At 51.0% G+C, this 25,966-nt stretch overlaps 1 protein-coding gene across 1 annotated transcript; it reads right to left on the bottom strand.

The window, feature by feature from the left end:
- Nucleotides 1-6,064: 6,064 nt before the first annotated feature.
- Nucleotides 6,065-19,572, bottom strand: SEC61A1 (SEC61 translocon subunit alpha 1). Its single transcript, XM_068559555.1, has 12 exons — nt 19,430-19,572; nt 19,193-19,260; nt 16,637-16,702; nt 16,464-16,542; nt 15,367-15,498; nt 13,570-13,679; nt 13,137-13,290; nt 11,539-11,699; nt 10,173-10,370; nt 9,771-9,962; nt 9,298-9,374; nt 6,065-7,951 (listed from the first exon to the last, which is right to left on the bottom strand). Exons 1-12 carry the CDS (start codon nt 19,434-19,436, stop codon nt 7,765-7,767), a joined length of 1,431 nt encoding a protein of 476 aa, XP_068415656.1. The 5' UTR covers nt 19,437-19,572; the 3' UTR covers nt 6,065-7,764.
- Between the last annotated feature and the right edge of the window lie 6,394 nt (nt 19,573-25,966).

Here is a 25,966-nt window from a genome sequence, read left to right as displayed (position 1 = left end):
GAACCAGGCTCTGCCCTGGCTGGACCTCCTCCTCCAGCCCAGCTTGGGCGGAGATCTTCCCAGCTGCACAGGGGCCGTGCCGTCCAGAGCAGTCCCGGGGAGGACGGCCATGTGTGGTCATGGCCCCCTGTTCCTGCTCCTCCGGTCTCCTGGCCTCGGTGGTGCCCAGAGAGATGGCCTCCTCGTTCGCCTGTGCTCCACAGTGAGGGAGATCGTTCTGGACAGGTAGGAAGGTTGGGTTATTTTAATCCCTCCTATTTTTTCCAGCAAAGCCTGTGATTATTACATTAATCTTCCAGGCGAAGTTTTTACGACCGATCCCTCGCCGACTATGAGAAGTTTCTCCATCCATTACCAAGGGGGAAACAGACCCTGGTGGGGAGGAAAATATTTGTTATATCTTATCAGGCTGACACACAAGCTACCAACAATTACAGCAGCCCCATTTTTTGCACTATTTCGGCTCCGTCGTGAAGAATTGTAATATTAACGTGAGGCGGGGTGGGGGGCTGGTTGCAGGAAGTGGCTGTTATTCCAAGCTCTGGGCCCAGGCTCTCTTGGGCGCCTCCCAGCAAGCCAATTGGGTGGCTGCTGAGGAGGAGTGTTTGCATGAATCCCAGCTCCCTGTTCCTGTGCTAATGGCCAGGAATGCGGGCGGGCTGGAGGGGCTCTTGAAAGATGGGTCCCTGGCCCTCGCTGGGGAGCCACCTTGGCCCCTCCTTCATTTTCTCAGCCCGGGTGTCTTTTCACCACTACACCTCTTAGGTTACACCCCCTAGATTGGTTCTTAGACTATTTTGGTTTTTAGGATTAAACAGATGATGGTGACTTCTTGGTTGGCAAACCTTTCTCAACCATTTTTCTAATAAAATGGAGCCGCACAGTGGTGGGGGGCACTCCCTGTTGGCCTCCATGTCTCGGACCCCAGCGGGCCTCTGCCAGGAAATCAGCAGATGCTGGGCACCCAACCCAGCATCTGGACCAGCCTGAGCAGCCCCTGCCCTGGAGGGGTTCCAGGCAGAGGCGGCAGGTGGGAGAGGGGAGCAAAGGGGTCCGGCGGGCATGGCAGGCAGGGGCGCGGTTTGGATTGTTTGGCCCTTGATCCCTTTGGTCCTAGAGCTTTGGTTTCCTCCTCTGTAAGATGGGGGCAGTCGTGTCGCATAGATCTGTGTGTGGACTTGGTGGGGTGACATGTGGCTGCATCAGGCGCTCGAGATACGATAATTCAGAGAAGACTTCCCTATCCCTGTCTCTCTTGGAAGAAGAGAAGGTCACACTTTATCCAACAGGAGCCAGAAGCCGTTAGGCTCTGCCCTTCCCGGTCCCAGACAGCAGGCCCTGGAAAGGCCTGGAGGTCCCCTGTGGCTGGACGCTTTTGTGAGGCCCAGCAGGATAAGCCCCAGCTCAGGGCCCACAGGCTCTGGAGCAGAGGGGAGAGAACGGGCAGACGCGTGGGCTTTTGCCTCCGTGTCCGCCACTTCCATGAATGATGTGCTGGCCCTCCCTGGGCCCCTGGCCCCCCATCCCCAGTGAGGCCCAGGCAGGGCTGGGCAACCAGAGGGGAGGAGTGGCTGTCCGCGTTGTCCCAGCTCAGCCCTCCCTTTTGGTGTCTGGGAACAGGCCCACTGAGAGGTAGAACGGGGTCCACCCATCCAGTCATCGTCTTGCCTCCTCCATTTATTGGGGATAGCAGGCCCCGGGGACAGGGTGCCGGGGCCCGGGGTGGGCGGCCGCGGAGCTGGCTGTCGCCGGCTGGCCCTGTCGCCCTGGCCGTCACTCGCGGCAGGCGCAGTGATTAATGGCTGGGCCGCGGTGCCCGGGCCGCCGTCAGCGCGCGTCTGCGGCGATGGATTCGCTGTCAGGCTCCCGGCCCGCGCTGACCCCGGCCCGGCCGGCGCGATCAATGGACGGCGCGCACAGCGGCTGGGCCGGCGCGATAAGATGCGCCGATGGGCGCCCGCCGGCTGCCCGCTCGACACAGCCGTCGCCTAGTGATTAATGGGGATGCTGCGGTGCGGGGGACGCGCGCACGCGCGCGCGGGACCGCCGGTCCCAGGACACGCATGCGCGGCCCCGCACGAGAGTTGGGCAGGGGGACAGCTGTGAGACCTCCGCCCGCGGGCCGCCAGCCTCGCCCACGGCCCGGCGTCTCTGAAAACCCCGGGTCTGGCCCGGTCGCCCGCACGCTCCCCCCCGGCCCCGTGCGCGAGGGCGTACAGGTTCCGGACAGCTGCCGGCAGGCCGCAGGGAAGCAGTGTGAGCCGGTGCTTCGGGGGCGAACTGGAGGGCTTCCCCGAGGAGGTGACGGCGGCGAGCAGCAGCTGGGGTCGCGCCAGGCCCTCCTCCCCCTTTCCGGGGTCTCCGCAGCCTCCCCGCCGCGCGCCGCCCGCCGCCCGCCACTGCGAGGCCACAGCGCCCACACGCGGCGCCCGCGCAAAGCGCCGCCCGCCCCGCCCCTCCTTAAGGGGGCGTGGGCAAGCCTGGCCGGCAGGTTGGAGCCCAGGGGCCCAGCGATGGAGGCTGAGGCCAGGGCCGGGCAGGGAGGGAGTGTGTGTCCGAACGCGCACGTGGGAAAAGAGCAGTCAGGGAAAGCTTACTGAGCTGGGCTTTTAATTTTAAAAAAAAAAAATATATATATATATATAAAATATATATATGAACAATGATCAAAATGTAAAAAGTGCATAGTGGTGTAGGTGAACAATCCCCTTCGCCCCCTGCCGTCAGCCACCCTATGCTTCCCAGCATTTATTAGGAAAAATTTCAAAGATAAGGAAAGTTGCAGGGCTCTGGAGCAGAGAGGAGAGAATGGGCAGAGGCCTGGGCTTTACTACGTATCCACGACTTAGCACTACGCTGAGTGAAACAAATCAGACACAGAAAGACAGATACCTATGATCCCACTTATATGTGGAATCTAAAAAACAAAACAAAAAAAACCAAGCTCGCAGATACAGGGACAGATCGGTAGTTGCCAGAGGCGGGAGGGAGGGGCTGGGTGAAATGGGTGAAGGGGTCAAAAGGTACGAACTTGCAGTTATAAAATAAATAAGTCCTGGGGATGTAATGTAGAGCATGGTGATGATAGTGAATAACACTGTATTGCATATCTGAAAGTTGCTGAGAGAGGTCTTAAAAAGTTTTCATCACGAGGGAAACAAATGTGTAACTGTGCGTGGTGTTGGATGTTAGTTAACTAGACTTACTGTGGTGATCATTTTGCAATATATACAAATGTTGAATCATGTTGTACACCTGAAGCTAATATAATGTATGTCAATTATATCTCAATTTTAAAAAGGAAAAAAAAGTTGCAGGAACCTGTGAATACCCGTATCCCTATCACCTGGGTGATCTCCATCTTCCCTCCATCCTTCAGTCCATTTTTATCCTGTCTTAAGCATTTCACAGTCAGTTGCAGACATCAGGCCACATCATGCATATGTACTTTTAATACTAAAGCATATGTACAATTACCTAGAGTTGGATATTTGTTTGTTTTTTAAAAGGTTAAATGTATACACAGTGAACTGCACTAACCCTAAGTGGACCATTCCATGAGTTTTGACAAATGAAACCCAAGTCGTGTCAAGCATGTTCCTGTCACCCCAGAAAGCTCCCTTAGGCCTCTGCCCAGTCACTCTCCAACACACTAACCAGAGGCATCACTGTTCTGGTTTTTCCCACCTCAGTTCAGCTTTGCCTGCTCTGCAACATCATAAAAATGGGATCATAGCGTGTGGACATCTCTTTTGTGATTGGTTTCTTTCAACCGCCTTTGAATAGTGAGATCCCAGCCCTTGTGTCAGCAGTTGTTGTGACGTCGGAGTGTGATGCTGTGTGGGGTAGTGCTGTTTGTTCATCCATCTTTTTGTACGAGTCTCTGGGTGGCATCCCATCTTATTTCTCTGGGGTAAATACCCAGGAGTGGAATAGCTGAGCATAGGATACGTAGATGTTTAGTTTCATGAGAACTTGCTAGGCCTTTTCATGACGTACGGTCAATTTTTTATCCCTCCCCTGACTCTACCTTTAAACACAAATAGTAGCACGCATTGTTCTGCTTCTTGTCTTTTTTTTTCCCCTCAACAGCACATCCTGGAGTTTCTTCTAACTCAGGATGTAAAGGATATTCTCCAAGTTCCTTTCCACAGAAAGGAGGTGCTGTAATTTATTCTCTCCCCTTCTTACGGGCTTTTAGATGTTTCTGTCCTTATTGAGCTGGGCTTTGCAGGATGAACAGGAGTTTGGCAGGCAGACAGACAGAGGGAAACTGCGGCAAGGCCCAGAGGCTTGGTGGGCACCACAGAACCCCAACTGTTAGGACGTGGCTTTCTGAGGGCGGACACAGCTCTCGCCCCGTGTTGCCCGGGGCCTGCTGTGTGCTGGGTGAAAGGAACGGGTGACATGGAGGTGTGCTGGCCACAGGCTGGGGGCGGGGTGATGGCACGTCCCAGAGGGTTTGGGGCAGGGGAGTGAGGGGGGCACTGCCCAAGGGACAGTCCGTCTGGGACTCTCCAGAACCAGGCAATGGTGCGTGTTGCAGTGTGCGCCGAGGCTTCTGCTGACCCTTGGACGCTGTCACACGCCCACCCCCTGGCTCTCCTGTCAGGAAGCCGGCCTCTAACCTGGACCATGGGCTGACCCCTCGGGTGGAGATGGGCAGCTCACCCGTTTCCCCTACATGTGAGCTTGCTGAAGACTCAGCCTGGTGGGGACTCGGCCCAGGAAAGGCCTTCAGCGGGCGGGGGCGGGGTCAGCAGGTAGGGGCCGGCGGTGGGCCTGGAGAAGGGCCGGCTGACTGGCGTGGGGCGCGTTTCCCCGGGCCCCTCAGTCCTCGCTCCGATGAGGCCCCTGGCAGAGGTGCCTGCAGGATGGGCTGTGTGACTGTTGGCCGCAGTCTAGTTCCCGGGGCCTGGTTCTTCTCGGGAGCCGTGGGAGGACGAGTTCTCCTGTTGGCGGTGGCTGGTGCACGGCCTGCCCCACAGGGGAGGAGGGCTGCCCCACGGCTCCCAGCACAGAGGCCACAGGCAGGCAGTGAGGGCCGAGGGGCAGCCCACGTGACCTGAGCCACGCACGCGCCCACCGTACCACATGTGGCCTTGCTCGCACGGGCTCTGCTCCCGGCCACGGGCACAGCCACACTGCCAGGCAGTGAGGGGATGCACGCTTCCTGCGGGCAGGAGCTTTTCTGACTTGAGTTTCTGGAGGTCCGAACAGGGCCACCTGCCTGCCTCGAGTTTCAGTGCCTGCTCGCCTGGCTCCTGTGGCCGCGCGGCTTGCACAGGCCAGGCCCCAGGCCCTGTCCCTCCAGGGCTCCCAGAGGACCTCCTGCCCTGGCTGCACGGCACCTCAGAGATCAGATTTCCAATACGAGGTCTAAGGCTCTATCTACGTGGGAACTCCGAGGCTGAGCCGGCTCAGGAGGAAGGCTGGCCACGTGTCCTCGGAGGAGAGGGTGGTGGTGGTGGACTTGGGGTGAGGCCTCGTCCGGACGGGCGTGTCGGCTTCACAACGAGGGCGAGCGGGAGGTTTTCTCTCACTTCACCCTGGAAACACCTGCCATTCAGCTCAGTGGAAAGTCGGCAGCCTTTCTGCACAGCACATCCAAGGGAGCAGCCACTGCGCGCGCCACTGCCGTCCACAAGATGCCGGGGGCCCAGGGCGGGGTGGAGACCCTCCAAGGCCTACAGGTTTGGTGTGTAAGGTCGCTCGTCTCAGCCAAGGGCAGCAGTGCCTCCTGGCCTGGACTTGGAGAGCTGGAGGGCGCTGCACTCACAGGACAGACGTCGCCCCACCGTCCATTCCTGGGGGTGCTGGAACAGCCCACGCACTCAGCACCAAACACCCGAGTGTGCAGTTGGCACCATCACCAGGACAAGGAAGCTTTCCAGGCAGGCGCCTTTCTGAGGAGGGACTTCCATCGAGGCGGGACCTGGGAACCCCGTGCAAAACCAGGGCCCAAGCCTCACCCAGCACACCCCCGAAGGCACCCAAGGCTCCACCCTCCTCTCACTGGCCTCGGTAACACAGGAGAACTGAAAACCAAGAGACCACCACCAGGTGGCTTGTAAAAAGTTGGCTTTATTTGTCTCTTAGTCACCTTATCTCAGTTATGCCATTTTGGCGTCCACAGTGACAGTCCCCTGAAAGCTGGGGTCAGCCCCACCCCCCAGTGACCAGTGACCGCAGGGCAGGAGCCCAAGCCACGCAGTGGTCAGAGGCTGCAGCAGGGCTGCAGGGGCGTCAGGTCTCCGCTCGGGACTGGGTCGGACAAGGCCACGTGTGGTACGGTGGGCGCCCTGGCTTGGGGTCGATGGGCTGTGGGCCCATCCGGGCTCTGCCGCCAACTTGTCGGGTGGTGCTGGGCAAGTCTCTTCTTGTCCCTCGGTTGGCCTGTCTCCTGGGCAGCACAGCCAGTGAGGTCTCAGGGCCCCTGTGGACTCAGGCGGGTGCCAAGCTGGCCACCTTGACTGGCTCTGTGCTTTGAAGGCCGCCGTGCGCAGCTGCTGGTGGGGTCTGCTTTCTCCACGGGGCAGGGAGAAGCCCTCAGGCTGCGGAGCTCACCTCTGCTGTCTCTGCAGCCAAGCGCTGCTGGTCCCCGAGAGGGGCCTCCCTAAAGGCCTTAGACCTAATTCCTAAGGTCTAGATTACCTGTTATTGCAAACAATTTATCTTAGACATAATTGCGAGTCTTTTCATATCAAACATGGGTGAAACTTGGCAAAAAAAAAAATCTCTCTAACCCTGATTTCACCATGGATCTAGGGCCTGGGCCCTCCTCTCTGCTGGGCAGTTTTGGTGAAAGCAGAGATCAGAGCCATCTTGTCATTTTACTTCACTTGCGTTTGGTCCTAAGCACAGTAAAAATGTTCTAAAAAAATACCAGTGGGAAGTCTTCAGCCTAGAAGGTAGCATCTGAGGACAGCCACAGCACCTCCCCTCTCGGGAAGGGACACACCATGGAGAACAAGTTCAGTGACAGCGGGAGGAACTGGAGAGCCAGCACCTCAGGGTCCTCCGCACGATGTCCACTAGCTCGGCCAGGCTCGACTATGCAAACCTGCGGCATCGTGGCCCGGCTCCATCACTGAAGAGAGAGACGGCACAGCCAGGTCAGCCCACAGGCACAGGCAGAAAAATGCACAGATGGGCCAGTGGTCTTCTGGAAATTCGTTCCTCTCTTTTGGAAGAAGCTCTGTCCTAAAAAACAACTTTTAAAAGGGAAAACAATTGTGTCTTCCAGAGAACCCGTTTTAAGCCAGATGTTCCCGCCTGACTGTGAAGGGGACACGCCAGGGCGCAGCCCACACGCACCGGAAGACACATGCCCTGCTCCCAGGCGCTCACCCTCCTGCCACCCGAGACAGAGACATTTCAACACTGCTTGTGCTTCTAACCAACAAGACATGCCCTTCGGGGGGGAGCAGCCGAGACCACTGCAGTCGCCGACAGCACTGAGAAGGTGCAAAGGTTAACACAAAAGTGACACGGACACCGGGGACAGTCACTTCTGGCAGTCAGCTGAGTAAGACCTCACTTCTACAGTTCTGTTGCCAATGCCACAATGAAAAGCGAAATTGCAAATTGAAAAATTTCTAGCACTTTAGAAAGTGGAATGAAAGAATGTGAAATTCAAACAGGTGATTAAACCAAAGTCCTCAGGCCACAGCAGCACCCCCGAGACAGCGCCCACAGCGTGGCGTCCTTGCTCCCTTGGCCGTCGTGGAGCACGCCGCCTCTGCCTGGTCCAGGAGGCACGGCTCAGAACAGAAGGGCCCCCATGCTGCCAACCTCACTCTGCTCCTTGACGAAGATTTCAAAGTACTGGTAGATGATGGTAACCGCAAGCAGGATGCCGGTTCCAGACCCAATGGCACCCAGGAAGTCAGCCAGCACAGAGAGGGCCCCGATGCAAAGCCCGCCGAAGGCCGCAGCCGTGGGGATGTACCTGGGGAGGGAGACGGGTCAGCCACGGGCCGCCAGCAGATCCCTCCAGCCTGGCCTCCCTCGCCCAGGCTACAGGAAGGGCCGGGCAGCCGACCTGCTTACCTCTGAGTTAGGAACCGGACTCCTCTAGGGGTCACTCCACGGCCCCCATAAAGTCTCATCTACTCACACCTTAATGGTCTGGACTAGGGCTTGCTGTCCAGTAAGTGGCCACACGAGTCACATGTGGCTAGTGAAATGGGACCAGTCCAAAGCAGATGTTGAAAACATCACATGAGATTTTGAAGACAGGAACATAAAATATCTCATTATGACTTTTCTTATGTCAACTTGAAATGAGAGTCTAGATATATTGGGTTAAATAAAATGTATTCTTAAAATTAATTTCACCTGTTTCTTTTTGCTTTCTTTTTTATTAAGAGATAACGGACATATAACATTTTATTAGTTTTAGGTGTATCTTTTTACTTTTTTAACGTGGCTACCAGAATACTTAAAATTTCACATGCATCTTGCATTATATTTCTATTCAACAGCAGTATAAATTCAGCTTCAGAGAATTCTTAAGAGAATGAACAAAATTGCCCAGCATCTCTGATAGGAATCAGAAAATGATCTGGCATTTGCCATACTGACTTGCAGTTGAGGTGAGCGAGCTATGGTCCCCAGGACAGACCTGGTCCTGATTACAAAACCTGATCCTGTAAACAGACTTCTACAGGAAACCATTCACGTTCATCCAGCGATGGTGGAAGAAATGAGTTGAAATAAGTTGGCTTAAAAGTCTAAGACACTCACTACGGCCAACCCGGCTGCCCAAGAGGCAGCCCCACTGTGAGGGGAGACGCCTGCAGACTGCGGTGCTCTCCTCACCCCCACCTTCCCCACAGTGGGTCACCAAGTGCCGGCGGCCTCTCCGGTGTCCCCAGGTTACTGCCCCACCTGGCCCCCAGCACCTCTGCCCAGACTCACGACGTCCGCCCCGCCCGGTGGGTCTCAGCCTCCAGCACTGACCTTCCGAATGCTGAGCCCTCCCTGCGCTCTCTGCCAGCCTCCCTAGCCTCACCCAAACTCGGACGCCCCCCGCCTCCTCCTGGAGGGCCCCCGCAGGACCTGCCTGCAGCACGCTGCCCGCAGGAGCACGGCGAGGTCCCGCGCGGTCAGCAGCCTCAGCAGCCGCTCCGCGGCCACCTGGACACACGCTCTGTCTCCCTCTGTGTGGCTGCCTCTGAGGAGAGGTGCCACGTGCGCTGATTTGCTCTGTCCAGCACCCAGCCCTTAGCAAGGTCATCGATACTGGAAGACCCGGGGAAGTCCGTCAGCCTGCCAGGGCCGGCCAGCACTCACCGGTTGAGCTCGTGGACCATGGACGTCTCTCGGTGGCCCCTCATCACCATCTGCTGCTCCTTCAGCTGCTTTGCAACCTGCGTGATGCCCATCAAGGGGAGGACAACGTTCAAGTTCAGACGTGGAGTCGAGGGCCAGGTAGACAGTTCACGGTGGTACCAGCCACAGACTCCCCTCCCCAGCACCCTAACGACATTGGTGAAGGTAACTTTAAAACTGCCACAAAGATGTCAGATGAGAAAGTCTAGTTTTAGTTTGGCTGCAGCTTCGCAGGCGAGCATGGATTCATTTACCCTGGGCTCCGTCCACGGCCACTAACGCTCTGGAACCGGCCCTAACGAGGACAAAGCTCCGCGCGCGTTCACAGGCCACCATCCCAGGAGGGGGGACAGGCCGAGAGCCCTGATGCCACTTGCAGGAGGGAAACGCCGGTCCCCAGCTGGCCACCCCCAGAAGCTGTCGCTCACACTCACATCTTTGGCAGAGGAGCCCGAGACCTCAATCCACGTCTTGGAGAAGAAGGCGCAGGAGCCCAGCATGAACACTATGTACACGACAGCGTGGACGGGGTCTTCCAACACGGAGCCGAAAGACTCGGGAGGAGACAGGTAATAGCAAAGGCCGCCAACGGGATAGGCGCGTGCTGGGCCGCCAGAGGAAGTGTCCTGGGAGGATTCGCGAGAGCCTGTGAGTGCCGTTCCCCACCTCAGCCGCAGGGCAAAGACACTTCTGAGCGGGTGGGAAAGAACAGCTTTGCCCAAGTGCCCACAGTGCAGGCTTCTTACCGAAAAGAAACCTTCATGTGAGCTTGTAATAGGCACAATTAGAAAGCATCTCTGGGTGAAACATCTGGCTTCTGAAGCCGCTGTACTTACCGACCAGGTGCCCAGCAGGCTGACCAGCAGGTTGCCACTGAAGCGGGCAGACAGCATCTGGGAGATGACGTAGAGGTTGGAGACGAGGGCGGACTGCAGGATGATGGGGATGTTGGAGGTGTAGAAGAGCTTGATGGGGTAGGTGTTGTACTGGCCTCGGTAGCGGGCCGACTTGATGGGCAGGTCCACGCGGAAGCCCTGAGAAGCCAACAGAGCCAAACGCCCTCACTGCCTCGCTCCAGCCACGTGCCAGGCGTGCCCCCAGGGAGCTGCCCCGAGCGGCGGTGCCCAGCCTCCCACACCCCCTCCCCAGCCAGCACTGCACTCGGGGGCACACCGACAGAAGGGTCCCGACAGGCTGGCTTAAAATGCCCCCGAGCACAGCACAGTGTTCTGCCAAAAACAAAGCCCACCACATCACAGCCACATCTACGTGGAATACGCAGGAAGTTCCGACGGGCGCTCCAGCGCCCTCCCCGAGCCCCGACCGAGGCCGGACAGGGCCTCCACGCCCTCGCCTCGCAGCCAGCACGGCCACCTTCAGGGTGTTCTTCGCCATTACAGAAAAGCTAGGCTCCTCTACTTTCCTATGAACATAACCTCACCCTCTGAGACCCCTGGAGAATAGAAACGGTTTCCTTTATGTACTTTTTACAATCTCCCAGTGCCTAGAACAGAGTTCAGAATATAGAAGATTTAAAATAAAATCTTAACAATCCGACCCCAAGCCCGGGAAGAGTTAGCCTGTCATTCACCAGGCATCGGACTAAGAGTCTTGGCTGAAGGAACAGATGTGTTCAGTCCTCAGCATGTGGTGGTATAAATACCTCTTCACAAGCATTAAACTGCTTTCTCAACTGCTGTCCCTTCTTCTCTTTTCAATAAATGTCAGGATACAAAGCGGCTGATCAGAGAATACAAAGACCAATCCAACTACAGAAAAGCAACGGGCAGTTCAGGTCTCTCATTCAGAAGCAAGTCACGCAGACTCACAGGTCTCAGGAGGATGAGGACACGGCCTAAAAGCACCTACTAACTTGGGTAAGACAGCAGTGAGGCCTTAGGCTTTGATTACTCTTCACTTCTCTTGAGCTGTAAGACCCTGAAAAAAAAATCTTCTCTATTTGCTGACAGTCCCAACCCACAGGAACACGGTTTCAGAAACGTTATTTCTGCCTCAACTGTGTTAGTTCAGGCAAGTGCCCGTGATGCCACGGAACCTGCTCCTTCAAATGCCATTTCATCATTTCAGTGCGATACGATGGGTCACACTACCCCTGGGGTGTGGATGTGGGACACGCCCACCAAGCCCTTCTGAACCTTAAATGCAGACGTCAAAACTCCCCAGGGTTGGATCTGAACGCACCTGGAAGTAGATGACCACTGCAAAGACAAAGATGGTGGCGATCAGATTCATGAGGTTGGGGAGATTCTGGCGGTAGAACGCCTCGCGAAGGGCCCGGACCTTGTCTGTGCGTGTGGCCAGCAGGTGGAACAGTGCAATGATGGCGCCCTCAAACTCCATTCCTGTTACAGGCGAAGGTAAAGGAACAAGCAACTCAATTTGGCTCTAAGCTTCCTAGTGGCCAAAACCGAGAGGAGTTGGAATTAGTTCTGTGACTCACAGTGCCTGCTCCTATAACCACAGGGACACAGGGAGGGCTCTCAGCCCTCGTTTCTGTTTCTTCTGTAGAGATTTCAACCTGCAGAAACAGGCTCTTCTACCTCTTTGAATTAACTGATCTTATTTTCTTGGTTTGTGAGTCAATGGCCACCAGATGTGTGGAACAATCAACTGCAAAGTCCTAACAGCAGGGTCTGCTGAGCTCCAGCCGAAGGGGTCCTGCCTGGGGAGGGGCTCAGAGCTGCCTAACCCACATCCCTGGGGACTCCCCGGCAGCACAGCCCCCCAGCTCTGGGGTGCAGGCTGCCCGGACGAGGCGGGCTTGGGCTCTCTGCTCCTCACACCGACGGCCAAGCAGAAAGGACAACACGTGTGCCTACCACATGGCCGATCTCTAGCGGAGTTCACGCCCTACCACAAGAGGGTGCCCAGGGATGCAGGCCAGCAACAGAGCCAGGAAAACTCGGCCAGGAAGCAGAGCAAGCTCGACAGAGGCCCAAGGAAAAGAGCAAGAATGGCCTTCTTTGGTCTGGGGACCTATTTTTAGTCTCACTAATGAGATTATGTGGTCTCTGCAGGTCAGGGACTCTGTTTCCAGCATTCACTACAAAGAAGAGTCAAATGTGCATGAATATTTATTTCTCACGGGACTCTTTTGAGTGAATAACATATTTAGTGATGAAAAAAGCTGATTTTCCTTTCCTAATAAGTCATACTTCCCTGAATGTTTAGAACTTTACATTGAAAACATCCTCTGTAACAAGATTTCCTTGGCACTCCTCGTGGGTATTAAGATAGAATACTCACATTCGCCAAGCATATACTGTGAGCCAGGCATCACACAATTTCATGTTATTTCTCATTGAATCCTGGCAACCAAGGGCACAGCCAGCATCTGAACCCAGCTCATGAGCACCAAAGTTCCTGCCTCTTTTACAAAGTTGCCCTTTGCATAACCAAGTGTTTTGGTTCAGTGATTTCATTTTTAGAAACTTATTTACTGAGAGCAACTGTCAAAACACGTAAAGATGAACATATGAGGATGTTCACCGTCTCACTGCTGTAATAGCAGCAAAGGCTGGAAACAACCTAGACGTCCACCAGAGGAAGGCTTGTTGAAAGAACCTGCTTCATCCTTGCAGTGAAATCCACGCTGTGCTCAGAAAAATGAGGCAGGATAACATACTCTGGCAGGGCGAATGTCTATGGCGTACTCTTAAGATGAAAAATGCAAGTTACATATCATCATGAGCATAAACCTGTGTTTTAAAACACTTTACAGATGCACGGAGAAAAATCAGAAGAGAGGTACCGATGGAATCCTGTCCCCAGGGTCTCACCTCGGCCGGTGTTGACGGTGGTGGGGCTGAACGCCTTCCACACGATGGTCTCGCAGATGTTTGTGGCAATGAAGAGGGAGATCCCAGAGCCCAGGCCGTACCCCTTTTGCAGAAGCTCATCCAAAAGCAGGACAATTAGGCCAGCAACAAAGAGCTGTGAATGTTAAACAACAGAAGTAAAGAAACGCAGAGACTGCACTGCTGCTCCCCACGGCGTGGTGCTGTCCCCCGTCAGGAACTGGCTTCTCTGCCGTGGGCCCTGAAGGCTGAGGGGACACACTGGCTGGTGGAGGCTCCTCTGTGAATTCAGAAGGGCAAGCACAGGGCTCGGGCTTCTTCTCAGGAAGAGGTCCTTTTATGCTCGATTCAGATCTGTTGTTTGGCAAGTGTGGGTGTGAGGGCGCCTCGGAAGGGGGTGCCGGCCTAACCTTACCTGTATGGTGATCAACAGGCAGATCCCAGCACCCATTTCAGAAGGGTCTCCGTACATCCCTGTCATCACATACACGATGGACTGGCCGATGGTAATGATCATGCCAAACACTAGGAATCAGAAGAAAGCTGTTCTCAGGGTGGGCCACCCCACGGTCCTAGAGGAACCACTTACCAGACACCAGCTCCGTGCCGGGCACTGGGAGAACAAAGGTGAACACGACTGACCCTGCCTCCAAGGGGCTCGTCCAGGAAACGCTCAGCAACCGCACGGTCAAAGTGACAAGAATACACAATAACTCAAACGCTTGCAACAAAAGCGCGTGAGCTCTTTAATTCCACCTCCTCCTAAATGCACTTCTCTTCGGTGACAGGAGGAGAGAAAGAGTTGAAGCATGACAGACCTGCTTCTTATGACAGGTGTTGAAGACAACACTCAGAGGCACCCCAACCTGCAGCCCCCATGCTCAGGGCATCAGGTAGCTCGGGTTCTGGGAGAACCACTCGCCCAGGCCACCCGACAGGCTCGTGCTTCAGGTCTGGGTCCAGGCCACAGAACACTAACTGGGATAAAGTAATCCCTTCCCAGTTTGTTTAACGTGTTAGTTAAGGAAAGAACTCACAGTGCCACCAATTCACTTAGCCCACTTCTCCTGCCACAAAGCTCTCCTAAGGGAGGTTCTCCTTTTAGTAGATGGTCTTGTATCCTGTATCGTTCACTACACTTCATTGTGACGCACAATGGAATCCACTCATTTTTACTGAGCCCACGATGCTAGATGGATCTCTTAGTATGGGACTGGGCTTCAATTTCAGCTTTTCTGCTTAGTTTGCCAAAAAAATAAAATTTTACTCCAAAGTGCCTGTCAAATATAGTCCCTATTTGAATTCTTAAGAAGTGCTCAATAAGACTGAATTCTTAAGGCAGAAAAAACAGCAGATAAAAGCTAAAAAAATTGTCCAAGACCAAAGAGGAAACAGCTGATTTGTACTTCTGACAAATAACACACATATATATTTAAAAATCCTGATTTGTATCTGAAACTGACAAGTTTAAATTAGATTACTCTTTCTTACTCAACTCTTTAACCTACTAACTTAAGATCTGTAAAACATGCTGGTATGGAAGAAAATATGACTGCGTAGGAAACTGCAAATATCATTTCCTAATTAATATATGTCAGTTCAGTCAGGCTGAACTTGGTGAATTCTGATGACTGGTCATTGTTACCAGTGCCGCTTATTATTTACTACTGTGCAAGTATCATTATTATCCCCATTTTTATAGATGAAGAAACTGGGACATAAGAACTGTCATCTAACTTTGCCCCAAAGTCACAGAGCTGGTAATTGGCAGAGCTAAGTCGAGAGGACCATCCTTCCCCTAAGATGAATCCTTTTAAACTCCCAGAAAAAAGAAATACAACCCTTGCCAAGTAACTACTACATGCCAGGCACTCACTGATGTTTTACACACATTATTCAAATGAATTCTTCCAACAGCTCTGAAGGAGACATTATCTCCTTCTAAGTGCTAAGGAAACTATGGCGGCGGAGGGTGACCTCCCTGGACCGTGCAGCCTCGGGGCACGACACCCGTCCCCTGCCTTGTCCAGCCGCCCCAAGTGCTCTCTGGCTAACACAGGCCACGGAGCCAGGCCAGGCAGGGCTGGCGGGCCACGGAGGTTACAACAACCCCCTCCCCCAAAAACCAAAAGGACTTCTGATGCCCCAAACTCTGCAGCAAATTCAAATTCTCAACTACAGACATCTGAACATCATCCAAAATCGCACTTACACTTCTGGGCTCCGTTGAAGAGGGCTCGGTCTTTCGGGGTATCACCAACTTCAATTATTTTGGCGCCAGCCAAGAGCTGCATGATGAGGCCGGAGGTGACAATGGGAGAGATACCCAGCTCCATCAGTGTGCCTTAAGGAAAGGGGGAGGCAAAGTACAACCGAAGTTAGCATGGAGAAGCAAGACGTTATTAAGAAAATGAATGAGCGAAACTGGACCGTGTGCCCCTGATACAAACCCAGTGTGTTTCAGTTTGCCAGCAGTATTTAATTCAGAGAATAACCCCAAAATATCAGCAATCAGAGGGTAATTCAATTCATTCTGTTCAGTCTGCCAGGTAACATCTTATTCTGTTTGGGGAATCACATGGCATTTAAACTGATCGCTGCATTTAAATTCACCGTAAACAGATTCATGCTGGTTGTACAGAGATAAGAAAGGTTCGTCTCTTCATCAGTTAATAAGAAAGGATAACATTCAAATAATTTCCAGAGTCTGGAAAGGAGGCCAGTACAATTCTATCTAGTTGTGAATAAACCTCTATTTCCACTATGCTAAAATGGGCTATACTTCCAACTGATTTGGAACTTAATTTGAAATGTATTTTAAAAATGAGTTAATCAAAAACAGTTATCAGCATAAGCATTCAAAATCCCGCTTCACCCCAAGTAGGTAACTGGTTAGAGTATACAATACACTGTTATATATTTATTTTTTGGGGACATGTATATGTAACCTGTAGATGTGGAAAAGACGCAGCTGAGAAACAAATTACATATTCTAAAGAATGTTATCAAAACAGGAGACAGATAGGTAGAAATGTCATCATTTCAGCTGTTTAAAAAGCATTCTAGTTTTTCCATGTTTTAAGAAATTCTCTATGATGTAGACTTATCTTGCTGTTACAGGTTTTGTACTGCATTCAAAGCAACTCTGAATAGGATGACATGCCTGGGTGCTGAAGCTGGCATTTATTTACTAAGGCTATGTTTCAGCACAGCACGCTCTGAACCCTATGTAAAGCCAAGGCCTGTACTTTAACTGAAGGAGGCCAGTGAAGCCCGCACAGTACGGGGGATGCAGAGGGCCAGTCCTACCTCTGTTAGAGGCGAGGATCACTCTCATCCAATAGAAAGGGTCGGCTGAGTCTGAAGACATGATTCCAAACAGGGGGATCTGGAAACAAGCAGAGAGCAGCCCGCACACTTGTCTCCGGCCCCTCACATCCCCACCCCGACACTGGAACACCAAACGGCAAACGGGCGCTCACCTGGCAGCACACCAAGAAGATGAAGAGGGTGATGGCGGTCCATAGCACTTTCTCCTTAAACTGAATCTACAGAAGAATAGAGCCAATTAAGGCAACGAGTTATCTTCGTAAGCAAATTAACAGAAACAGACTCTGATCAGACCCCTTTCTCTGCTCACCAGAGGAGCCCTGAGTACTCCAAACCCCGCACCAAGCGTAAGTACATGTATGGCGTGCTTTCTACGCACAAGGCACAGAGGCAAAGACCTTCGTGTGCATCATCTCATTTAATCCTCACACCGCGTTTAACGTGATCTTCTTATTTTCCAACAAGAAAACTGAATCTTAGAAAAGCTAAGTAATTTGTCCCAAAATTACAACCCACAGCTGTAATGGGTTTGACTCCAAAGCCTGTGCTCTTAACCATCAGCATGAACAGTTCAGGATCAGACCCAAGATCAAAGAATGTTGCAATAGAAAGGGATTCCCAAATCAGACCAGCCTTTACAACACATGAACCATGACTTCTCATTCGATAAGGTTTTGTAACTGACAAAATCTTGTTATTCTGGAGTCAACTAATTTGCAATCTGTGATTGTTTCTTTGTGTATTCTCCACGGATTTAGGGTAAAACAATGTAATAAACACTGGAAGAGTGAAAGAGAGCTGCGTGTTCAACCTACTCACTAACTACTAGTAGCATCTGTTTAACTTTAGGATAGGTGACTCTTCAGTCATCTTATGGATGACCAATAAGCATCATTAGGGAAGTTGAGACCCCCTGCCCAAGGCTCCTCTGCTCTAAAACCTAAGTGTCTTCACTAGCACCTGCTGCCTGCACAGCAAGAATGGCTTTAAAGGACTTAAAAAAACACACCGCAATTATTGTGTGGACTAAGGATCTTAACATGGAAATACCTTGTGAGCGACGGTACTAAATGGACAAAATCGTGTTCTTAAAAAACACTCTTTTAAGCTGCAGTCTGAACGAGCATGGAGTCGAAGTCCTGGCTCTCTGGTCAGCATGGGGCCGCAGTGCCTCCGTGTTGACCACTGTAGACAGGCCTCAACAAGACAACCACACAAAGGCGCAGGGACTCGACATTCAGATACTCCACGTGAAGTTGGGGAGAATTCACAGAACTCGTCCTCTGGTCATCTGATCCCACCAAGAAATCAGGAGGAGACCAAGGAGGGCAACACCACGTTAGGCTGACCAGTAACACAACAAGCTTGTATGGAAATGACTCTTTATGGAAAAAGAGTGAACAATTTTTACAAGACTCCTCATTTTTAAATAACCAAATCTCCTCTCCTGGATGCAGCCAAATTCAACAGCAAAACATCCAAAACTGTTTATCCAAGTCTTGTCACTCTACCTCTTAACAGCCCGCCACCCACCCCCATCTCCTAGGCCACTCCCATAGTTCACTCTCGATGGCAGAAGCCCCTCCAGCGCTCTCACCCTCTACCCTACCCCAGAGCAGTTTTCTAATCTGTCCGGCTCCTATGGCTCCCACTGCTTCCCACCCATCCTTTCCGTTCTATCAACACTGAAGCACATCTAACACCACCCCCCCACCACACTGGTTTTCTCTGCCTTAGCACACTCTATATTTCTTCTTACCCTAGAATTCCTTTCCCTTCCTTCAAGGACACTTCTATTCCTCCTTCAAGGCCGCCATCAGGCATCATGTCTTCCAGGGTTCATCCCTTCTGGAGCCACTGCTGTACCCTGCACATACTGCCACTGCTTCATGCACCACACTCAGTTACAAGGCCAAGGTCACACAGCTATCAAGAGGCTGTGTGAAGGGTGGGTCCCAGGCGGGCCTGCCTCCAGAGCCCCGCCATTTCTACCACACTGAGGGCACACACACACACACAACTTTGCATATTAACCCATCAAAGGCAGCACGTATGTGGGGCAGATGCAAAGAACGTCAGGACAGAAACATATTCCTATTAATTCTGTGAAAGAACCCAATGAAACTTTTCTTCATTGTTTCATAGCTTTACTTACACTGGCAACACTCACTGTCTCGGCCTGAAGCTGTGCAGCAGCGGAAATTCTGATAAACATTCAACACAGCTCTACATCTCTATCTTTCCATGTTTTCATGCACCTGCTGTAAAAGCAGGGGTCACAAAACGCCCTGATTCTCAGCAAGGTGACGGCCCACGGAAAAGGCGCAAGCTCGACCGTACAGAGAAAAGTGCCTGCTCTTAGCTCCTTGTAGCAGCTGGATACAAAAAGCATCTCCTAAAAGAAGGACCCGCCCACGATCAGCTTCTGCGGGAGCTGAAGCGGGAAGAGGCGCTCAACCTGAGTATCTGAGGCTCTCGAGGCGTTACTCACTCAGGCCGGGATCCACCTCGGGACAGAGCAAACCCGAGGCTCTGCCCGCCCGAGTAACTTCCACGGAGAATGCTCCAATCGAAGCTCGGCGGCTCGGTGGAGGCTCCCACCAAGCAGGCCACCCGGACCACTCTCGGGGGAAGGAGGCGTCCACTCGGCGTGTTGGGGCCACTTTAACGGGGTGCAGGTAGTTTTCCCAAGCCTTCCCCGGACTCACCTTCCGCTCCGGCTTCTGAATTTCGGGCAGGATGACACAGAAGGGCTTGATGACTTCCAGAAACTTGACTTTGGAGGAAGAGACAAGAGTAAAGTTAGGGCTGGAGGACCCCGCGCCACCCCGGGAAGCCGTCCGCGGGGCCAGGTTGGGCAGGGGCGCGGGCCGGGTGGGCTTCACGGCCGGGGGACCGAGGTCCCGCCCGCGCCGGCCGCGCCCGGGCTGCCCCGAGGGACTCACTCGCCATGGCGGCGGCTGCTCGGCTCCGGGTCGGGCTCCGGGTCGCGCTCCGGCTCCGCTACGCTCCGACCGAGGCTCCGCTGCCACCCGTCCTGCTCTGGAGCGCCGCGCCTCGCCGAGAGACACGTCAGTGCTAGCGCCGCGGCAGCCGCTTCCGCTTCCGCTTCCTGCCACGCGCTTCAGCCGCGCGCGCCGCCCACGCCTAGACCACAACTCCCGGCGTGCAGCGGGGCCGCGCGGCCGGTCGGAGGGAGGGCCGGCGGGGCGGGGCGGGGCGGGGCGGGGCGGGAGGGGCGCGGGGCACGCCGGGACGGGGGTATGCGCCTGCGCAGACTGAGCCGCGAGCGCGGGGCGGGGAAGCTGAGCGGGATGCTGGCTTACCCCAGTTCCTTTCACGGCACCAGTAACTTGTTTCGCTGGTGTAGACAGTGAGCGCCTTGGGGCCAGCCTGTCCCGGCGCCACCTCGGTGCCCGGCGCCCAGCAGGTGCGCGGCGGCGGGGCCGACGGACACCCCTTTGTGGGGTCATTGAGCGAACTTGGGGCCGGTCGGGGCGCGGGCCCCGCCGACTCGGGGGAGGGGATGAGGTCGTGGTCGGGAGGCCCGGGGAGTCCGGGGAGGATCCCGGAGGAGGCGTCCCGGGGGAGGAACTGTTGCCAGCACGGCAGGCGCTGTGCCTGCCCGACATCTCGGGAGAGGATTCCTACTTGGCTGGAGCCGGGGCTGTGTGAAGGGGAGGGATAAGACTTAACGTTCTTGGGGCCGGTGGGTGGGGCGAGGGGTGCCAGATGGGGCTTTTGAAGTTTATTTCCGAGGCACCTGTGATCACGGGTGGCACGTGATAGGTAATCTAAGGGAAGAGACCTTGCGCTGTCAGCATCTAGAGGAGGTGGGCGCCGCTGCCTGGGGTTAGGGGAGGTTCGTGGAGCGCAATCTGGAGCTGGGCCAGTCGGAGTTGGAGATGCCGATGTGGCTAGATGCTTTCTGCAGTATTAATTTAGGGATTGCTGTTTCTGTTTTTCCTTTCCCTCCCATTTCTAGCAGGTAGCCAGGATTTGTAAATGTTTGCCTCAGGATTTTTTCTAAGACGGGAAGTCCTTTTGTGAAAACCTAATCTATGGGTGGAAAATTCAAATGACTGCAGGAGGCGGGCAGGGACTTCAGTGAAGTGACCCAGGTGTGGCATTACTTGATATGAATTCCTCACATCAAAAAAAAGTAAGCACGACTACTGTCATAGGGCTGCTTCTGAGATGCAGCCCCATCTTGCCATCCAGGACCCGTTCTTAATCTCTTCCGGAGTTTTGACCAGAAGCTGAAACTGGCAGCCCTTGGACTCAATTCAGCAGGTAGATCAGAGCTGACATTTAGCCCATATGCACCCTGCACGATACTGATGGTGAAAATATTGAAATGCTTCATGGTAAATAGTATCATAGTAAGCTGTACAGTCACAATTAGCTAATATAAATTTTCATATAAACTCGAGTTTGTACTGACAGTTTTAGGACGTTAGTACCATAGGAAAAGGGCCTTCTGTTGTAGCCACATCTGAGGAACATCTTGTGTCACTGAAGCGACTGTGGCTAAGTTGCATGTGTTAACAAAACAAATTGCTTTAGGAGAATCACTAAAAATAATTTTGTTAGCATAGTGTAATTCTTTTGAATTACAGTAGCAGGTGTGCAGTGTATTTATACTTATACACTTAAGATTTTAATACAAATGTTAAGAACAAATACTAAAGGGAAGAGGCAACAAAATCTGGATAAATTTTTAGTAGTTTCATATATAATAAATGTGAGTCTTGTTAATCTGCAGAACAAAGAAGGAATTACAGTAGTAGTGAGTCCCAGCCTGGAACTTGTTTTGATACTGTGCAAGAATCTGCACAAAATAAAACTTGTATTAAGTACATTTTATTACATAAAATCTGTATTTCTGGAGTGAAAAATGACGATTTTTTTCAGCCAGGCATTTGTGTTAGCGCTGATGACAAAGTTTGGCTGCAAATAGTGCTCAAAAATTATGTGTTAAAAGATCAAAGTGCTAAACACGTATATTTCATCAGGATGCTGTTAAAACGTGTGGTTCAAGTGAAAAAAATTTGTGGTCATTAATGAGGAAGAAATTTAAAATATAATCAGTTTCATATATTAAACATTTGAAAACTTAAAACTCCCAAAATGTCATGAAAGTGAGGATAAAGCAGTCAAAAAGATACAGAGGGACTGTCGGGATTTTTAGCACTGCATAAAATTGAGCATTTCCATGAAAATATTTAATAGAACTTCTAAAGGAATAGTATTGATATGGGGGTGGGTACTGTGGACTCACTTTTTACAAAATAGATGTATCTAATGAGAAAACAACTTTTTGGAAAACAAAGCAGTGCATTTTAAATCATCTTCAAGGAAGTTTCATTTGCTTCACATAAAAGTGTTTTAATAATTTGCTTAAAATACAAATTTCAATATTTTGAAGATAATGGTTTTTGTTGATCTTATGACACTGGGAGCTGCGTTTAATACAGTGTATTGAGCTTTCTTGGTGGGAAAAAATATATATATATCTATACAATGGAAAGATAACTTTCGTAAAAATATCATTGGAATATTTTACAACTTTGAAGAGGTCATTGGATTTTGTACAAAAAGTGCCAGTGTAATAATGCTAGGAAGAGTCTGTAGTTTCAGCCAAAAGTTTAGAAAAAAATTTGGATATTTTAATTTGTCACTAAGTGATCAAATTTAATTAATTTTGGATAAAGCAATACAAGATTTAAGTTAAGTAATTCTCATGTTTTTCTCAATAAATTGTATTTCTTACCATGCATCAAATAAATATCAGAAAGAACTGCAAATTAAGTACTGGAAATTGCACCTTGATGGACAGCTTGAAGTGTGAGAGTGGCAGAAGCAGTTTGGAAATCAGTATGTTCTGTGTGTTCACCGTGATAGAAGCTGAAGTGCAGAGGTTAGCCATCGACGAATATAACTTTAGGAGTGTTGGCCTTAATAAAAGATGTTTTAATGGAAATATCAATATTTTAGCTTTATGAGGAAAATCATAATTATTAGAGCTGACATTGTTTCAGTGGACTCTGGAATGATTGAACATTATTTGTAACCTAATGTTCAATCATAATGTAATGATTGAACAATATTTGTAAATTATTGTAGTCTGGTCAGGCTTCTATAACAGAACACCACAGACTGCGTGACTTCTAAACAACAGAAATTTATTTCTCATAGTTCTGGAGGCTGGGAGGTCAGGGCGCCAGCACGCCTGGGTTCTGGTGAGAGCCCTCTTGCGGGTTGCAGACTGCCAACTTCTCGTGGCAGACAGCAGAGCAGAGGAAGCAAGCTCTCTTGGGACTCTTACAAGGGCTCTAATCCTCATGACTTCCACCCTTATAACCTCATCTAACCCTAATTACCCCCCAAAGGCCCTGCCTCCTAAAATCATCACATCGTGGGGGTAGGGGGGTAAGGCTTTAACATGAATTTTGGAGAGACACAACATTTGTTTATGTTTACATAACATAAACAAGTAGAGGAAACTTTGAAACAGAAGATACAGATATGAAAAGAAGATAGGTACACTGAAACAAAATGAAGCATCAATTCCAATAGAAAAACTATTGGATTGTCTAATCAATAATATAAAAAGGGTTTTGATGGAGAAATGAATGAACTTTTCACTTGAATCCTGAGATTTGGCTAACTGGTTTGTAAAGCTCCATGGATTGAGGTTGAACACAGTAGCAAATTCAAGAAGTGATTTTTGTGACTTAGTTATAATAGAAATATTGAATATATAAAAGTCTCAGACTGTTTGACTTGCCTGGAGGGTCTCTGCAAGACCCCACTTGCAAAGCTGTCTTCATTTGACCTGACTTGGAGCTCAGAGTTCATCCAGTGCAAAAAGTCTTCTCCCCAGGGCATTTCTCACAAACATGTAGAGGCAGCTGTTGAACTTCACAACTGCCTGAGGCAGTGAATAATGCTTAGGACAAACAACAGGCTAGCCAAAAAGCTGAAAGGGAAAAACTGGGGAATGGGCATCCAGGGCAGCTTTGAGAAGCTCCAAAACATCCTGCTCTTCTAGAAGGCCACACGCACAGGTAGAGGAGTCACGTGCCTAAGGCTGTGACCTGCTCGGGAAAGCCCTGGGAAGGCCCTGAGCTCTCCTCGGGCCAACCTCCAGGCTCCCCACAGCAGGAAGTGAAGGCTTAGGCAGCGTTGTCCAGTGCTGGGCCCCTCAGCACACACTGGGAGACTCGCTGGGCCCAGGGGCTTAGGAAATGCCTGTCTAATCACTAGCTGACCACTAAGCTATCTCTGCAGAGACTTCAGTGGTCACATGTGCCTTTACAGAATCAGTTCAGATAAATCATGAACAGCAACAAAAATAAAGGCAAACCTTGGGGAGGGGAGAGAATCTGATTTCCACAGTTGCTACATTATATTGCTTAGAATACCCAGTTTTCAACAAAATATTATGAAACATGCAAAAAAAGGAAAAGAAAAGAGAATATGGTCCATACACAGGAAACAAAAGCAATCCATAGAAACTGTTCCTAAGGACGTGCAGACGTTGGACTTACTAGACAGAGACTTTAAGTCAGCTGTTTTAAATAAGCACAGAGTTAAAGTAAAGCATGTCTAGAGAATTGAAGTGTGAGAACACTGTGTCACCAAATAGAGAATATCAATAAAGAGAGATTATAAACATAGGAATTTGGGAGTAAAAAAATGTAATGAGTGGAAAATTCGCTAGAGGGCTCAATAGCAGATTTCACTAGAATCAGACCTTCAGGATCAATTGAGTTTACCTAGAGGAAAAGAAAAGAGAGCAAACTAAATCCAAAGCAAACAGGAGGTTTATGATAATTGCTAGTATTGATGAGCATGAGACCTACAAAAGGGGCTCAGTTTGGTGCAGTAGATAGTCTTTCTTGAAGGGGATCATGAGGTGTATTTTATATACACTTAGATTCCCATTATCCCAATAATAATAACAAAGTGTGTTATTGGTCATGGGCTAAACTCTGGAACATTCTGCTGGGATGTCTATTATTGGTAGCAGTTATATTGCAAACAGCCCCTCAAGTTGTGTGCAGTTACCTTCTTTGTCCTCTGTGTAAGACCTTCATTCCTTCCTGAGAAACCACATTTAAAGTCCAAATGGATTCCATCTGATTTATATAAAAGCAAATCATTACTAACAGATTACTCACTGCACTTTACTGTAATCTAGTCACGTACATAATTTTGTTTTTTACAACATGACAGTTAAATCCTGTTGATCTAGAAATATACTTACTAGAAAATATTCTTCCATGTTGAGGGATAGATGAAATGTTTCTGCAGGAGTGACCCATACTTCCAAAGCTCTTTTGATGAACCCGGGGCCAACTTGTATCTGTCTTCTCGGGGTTCAGCTTGGATGGACAAGGAAGCTAGACGGCGGACATGACCAACAGAACAGTCAATGAACATTGACTAAGACAGCAGTTAAAAACAGCATCACCGGTAGGGGTTGAGGGTAGCAGTTTAGGTGGCAGATTCAGGCCCAGCTTGCAATTAAGCTCATGAAATGCAAGATTTGGTTGAGCAATTGAACTGCAGGATGGATGGAGATGCTGCTGGGCCTTGGGACACCTAGAACCAGAGGCCAAGAGCCACTGTTCCTCACCGTTGCACGTTTCTGCTCAGAAACTTCATTCTTTCCTATTGCATTGTCTTCCTTCATAAAGCAGGAAAAATGGATGTCCATAACTTAGGAGTTTCAAGTCTTCCTCTGGGGCTCACAAGTGCAAATGCTTTCTGGGGTCAGGGGAGTACCATAATTGAGTGAAGGAAGCTGGGTATGCAATGCGGGGTGGGGGGCACCGTGGCAAACTGTATCCCAAATTCAGCCTTTGGATTTTTCCAAAGAGGCCTGGCATCTGTGTTGGGGTTTCCAGCCTGCATCTCCTCAGGACAGCCCCGCCTAAGAGAGTGGGAGTGCACCCGAAAGCCTGTGCCAGCTCGTGGTCTTGAAGTGTCTTCTCAGCCACAGTGGCCGCTGGGCACAGAGCGAGGCCGGAGGATGTCAGGTGTAGCCAGGCTTTAGGTCTCACCAGCAAGGAGGCAGAAGGAGAGGGTGCAGCGATGTTTTGTTGCTGGTAGGAAGATTGGGGCGAGTCCCTCCTTCTGATTAGGAAATAACTCAGGGCATTACAGAACATTAGAAGATACATAAATGTACAGACAAGTGGTGGAAAAGCTCCGTAATCTCCCATCTGGAGAGAGTGTTGGTCGGTTTCCTTTGTCTTTGTTCCTTACCTACTTTTTTTTTTTTTTTTGTTCTTTTTTTTTTTTTGCGCTATTTATTTATTTATTTATTTTGGTTGTGTTGGGTCTTCGTTTCTGTGCGAGGGCTTTCTCTAGTTCCGGCGAGCGAGGGCCACTCTTCATCGCGGTGCGCGGGCCTCTCACTGTCACGGCCTCTCTTGTTGCGGAGCACAAGCTCCAGACGCGCAGGCTCAGTA

This window comes from Eschrichtius robustus, chromosome 12 (genome assembly GCF_028021215.1).
Source record: "Eschrichtius robustus isolate mEscRob2 chromosome 12, mEscRob2.pri, whole genome shotgun sequence".
Lineage (NCBI taxonomy): Eukaryota > Metazoa > Chordata > Mammalia > Artiodactyla > Eschrichtiidae > Eschrichtius > Eschrichtius robustus.
This window is presented reverse-complemented; position numbering and strand designations above follow the sequence as displayed.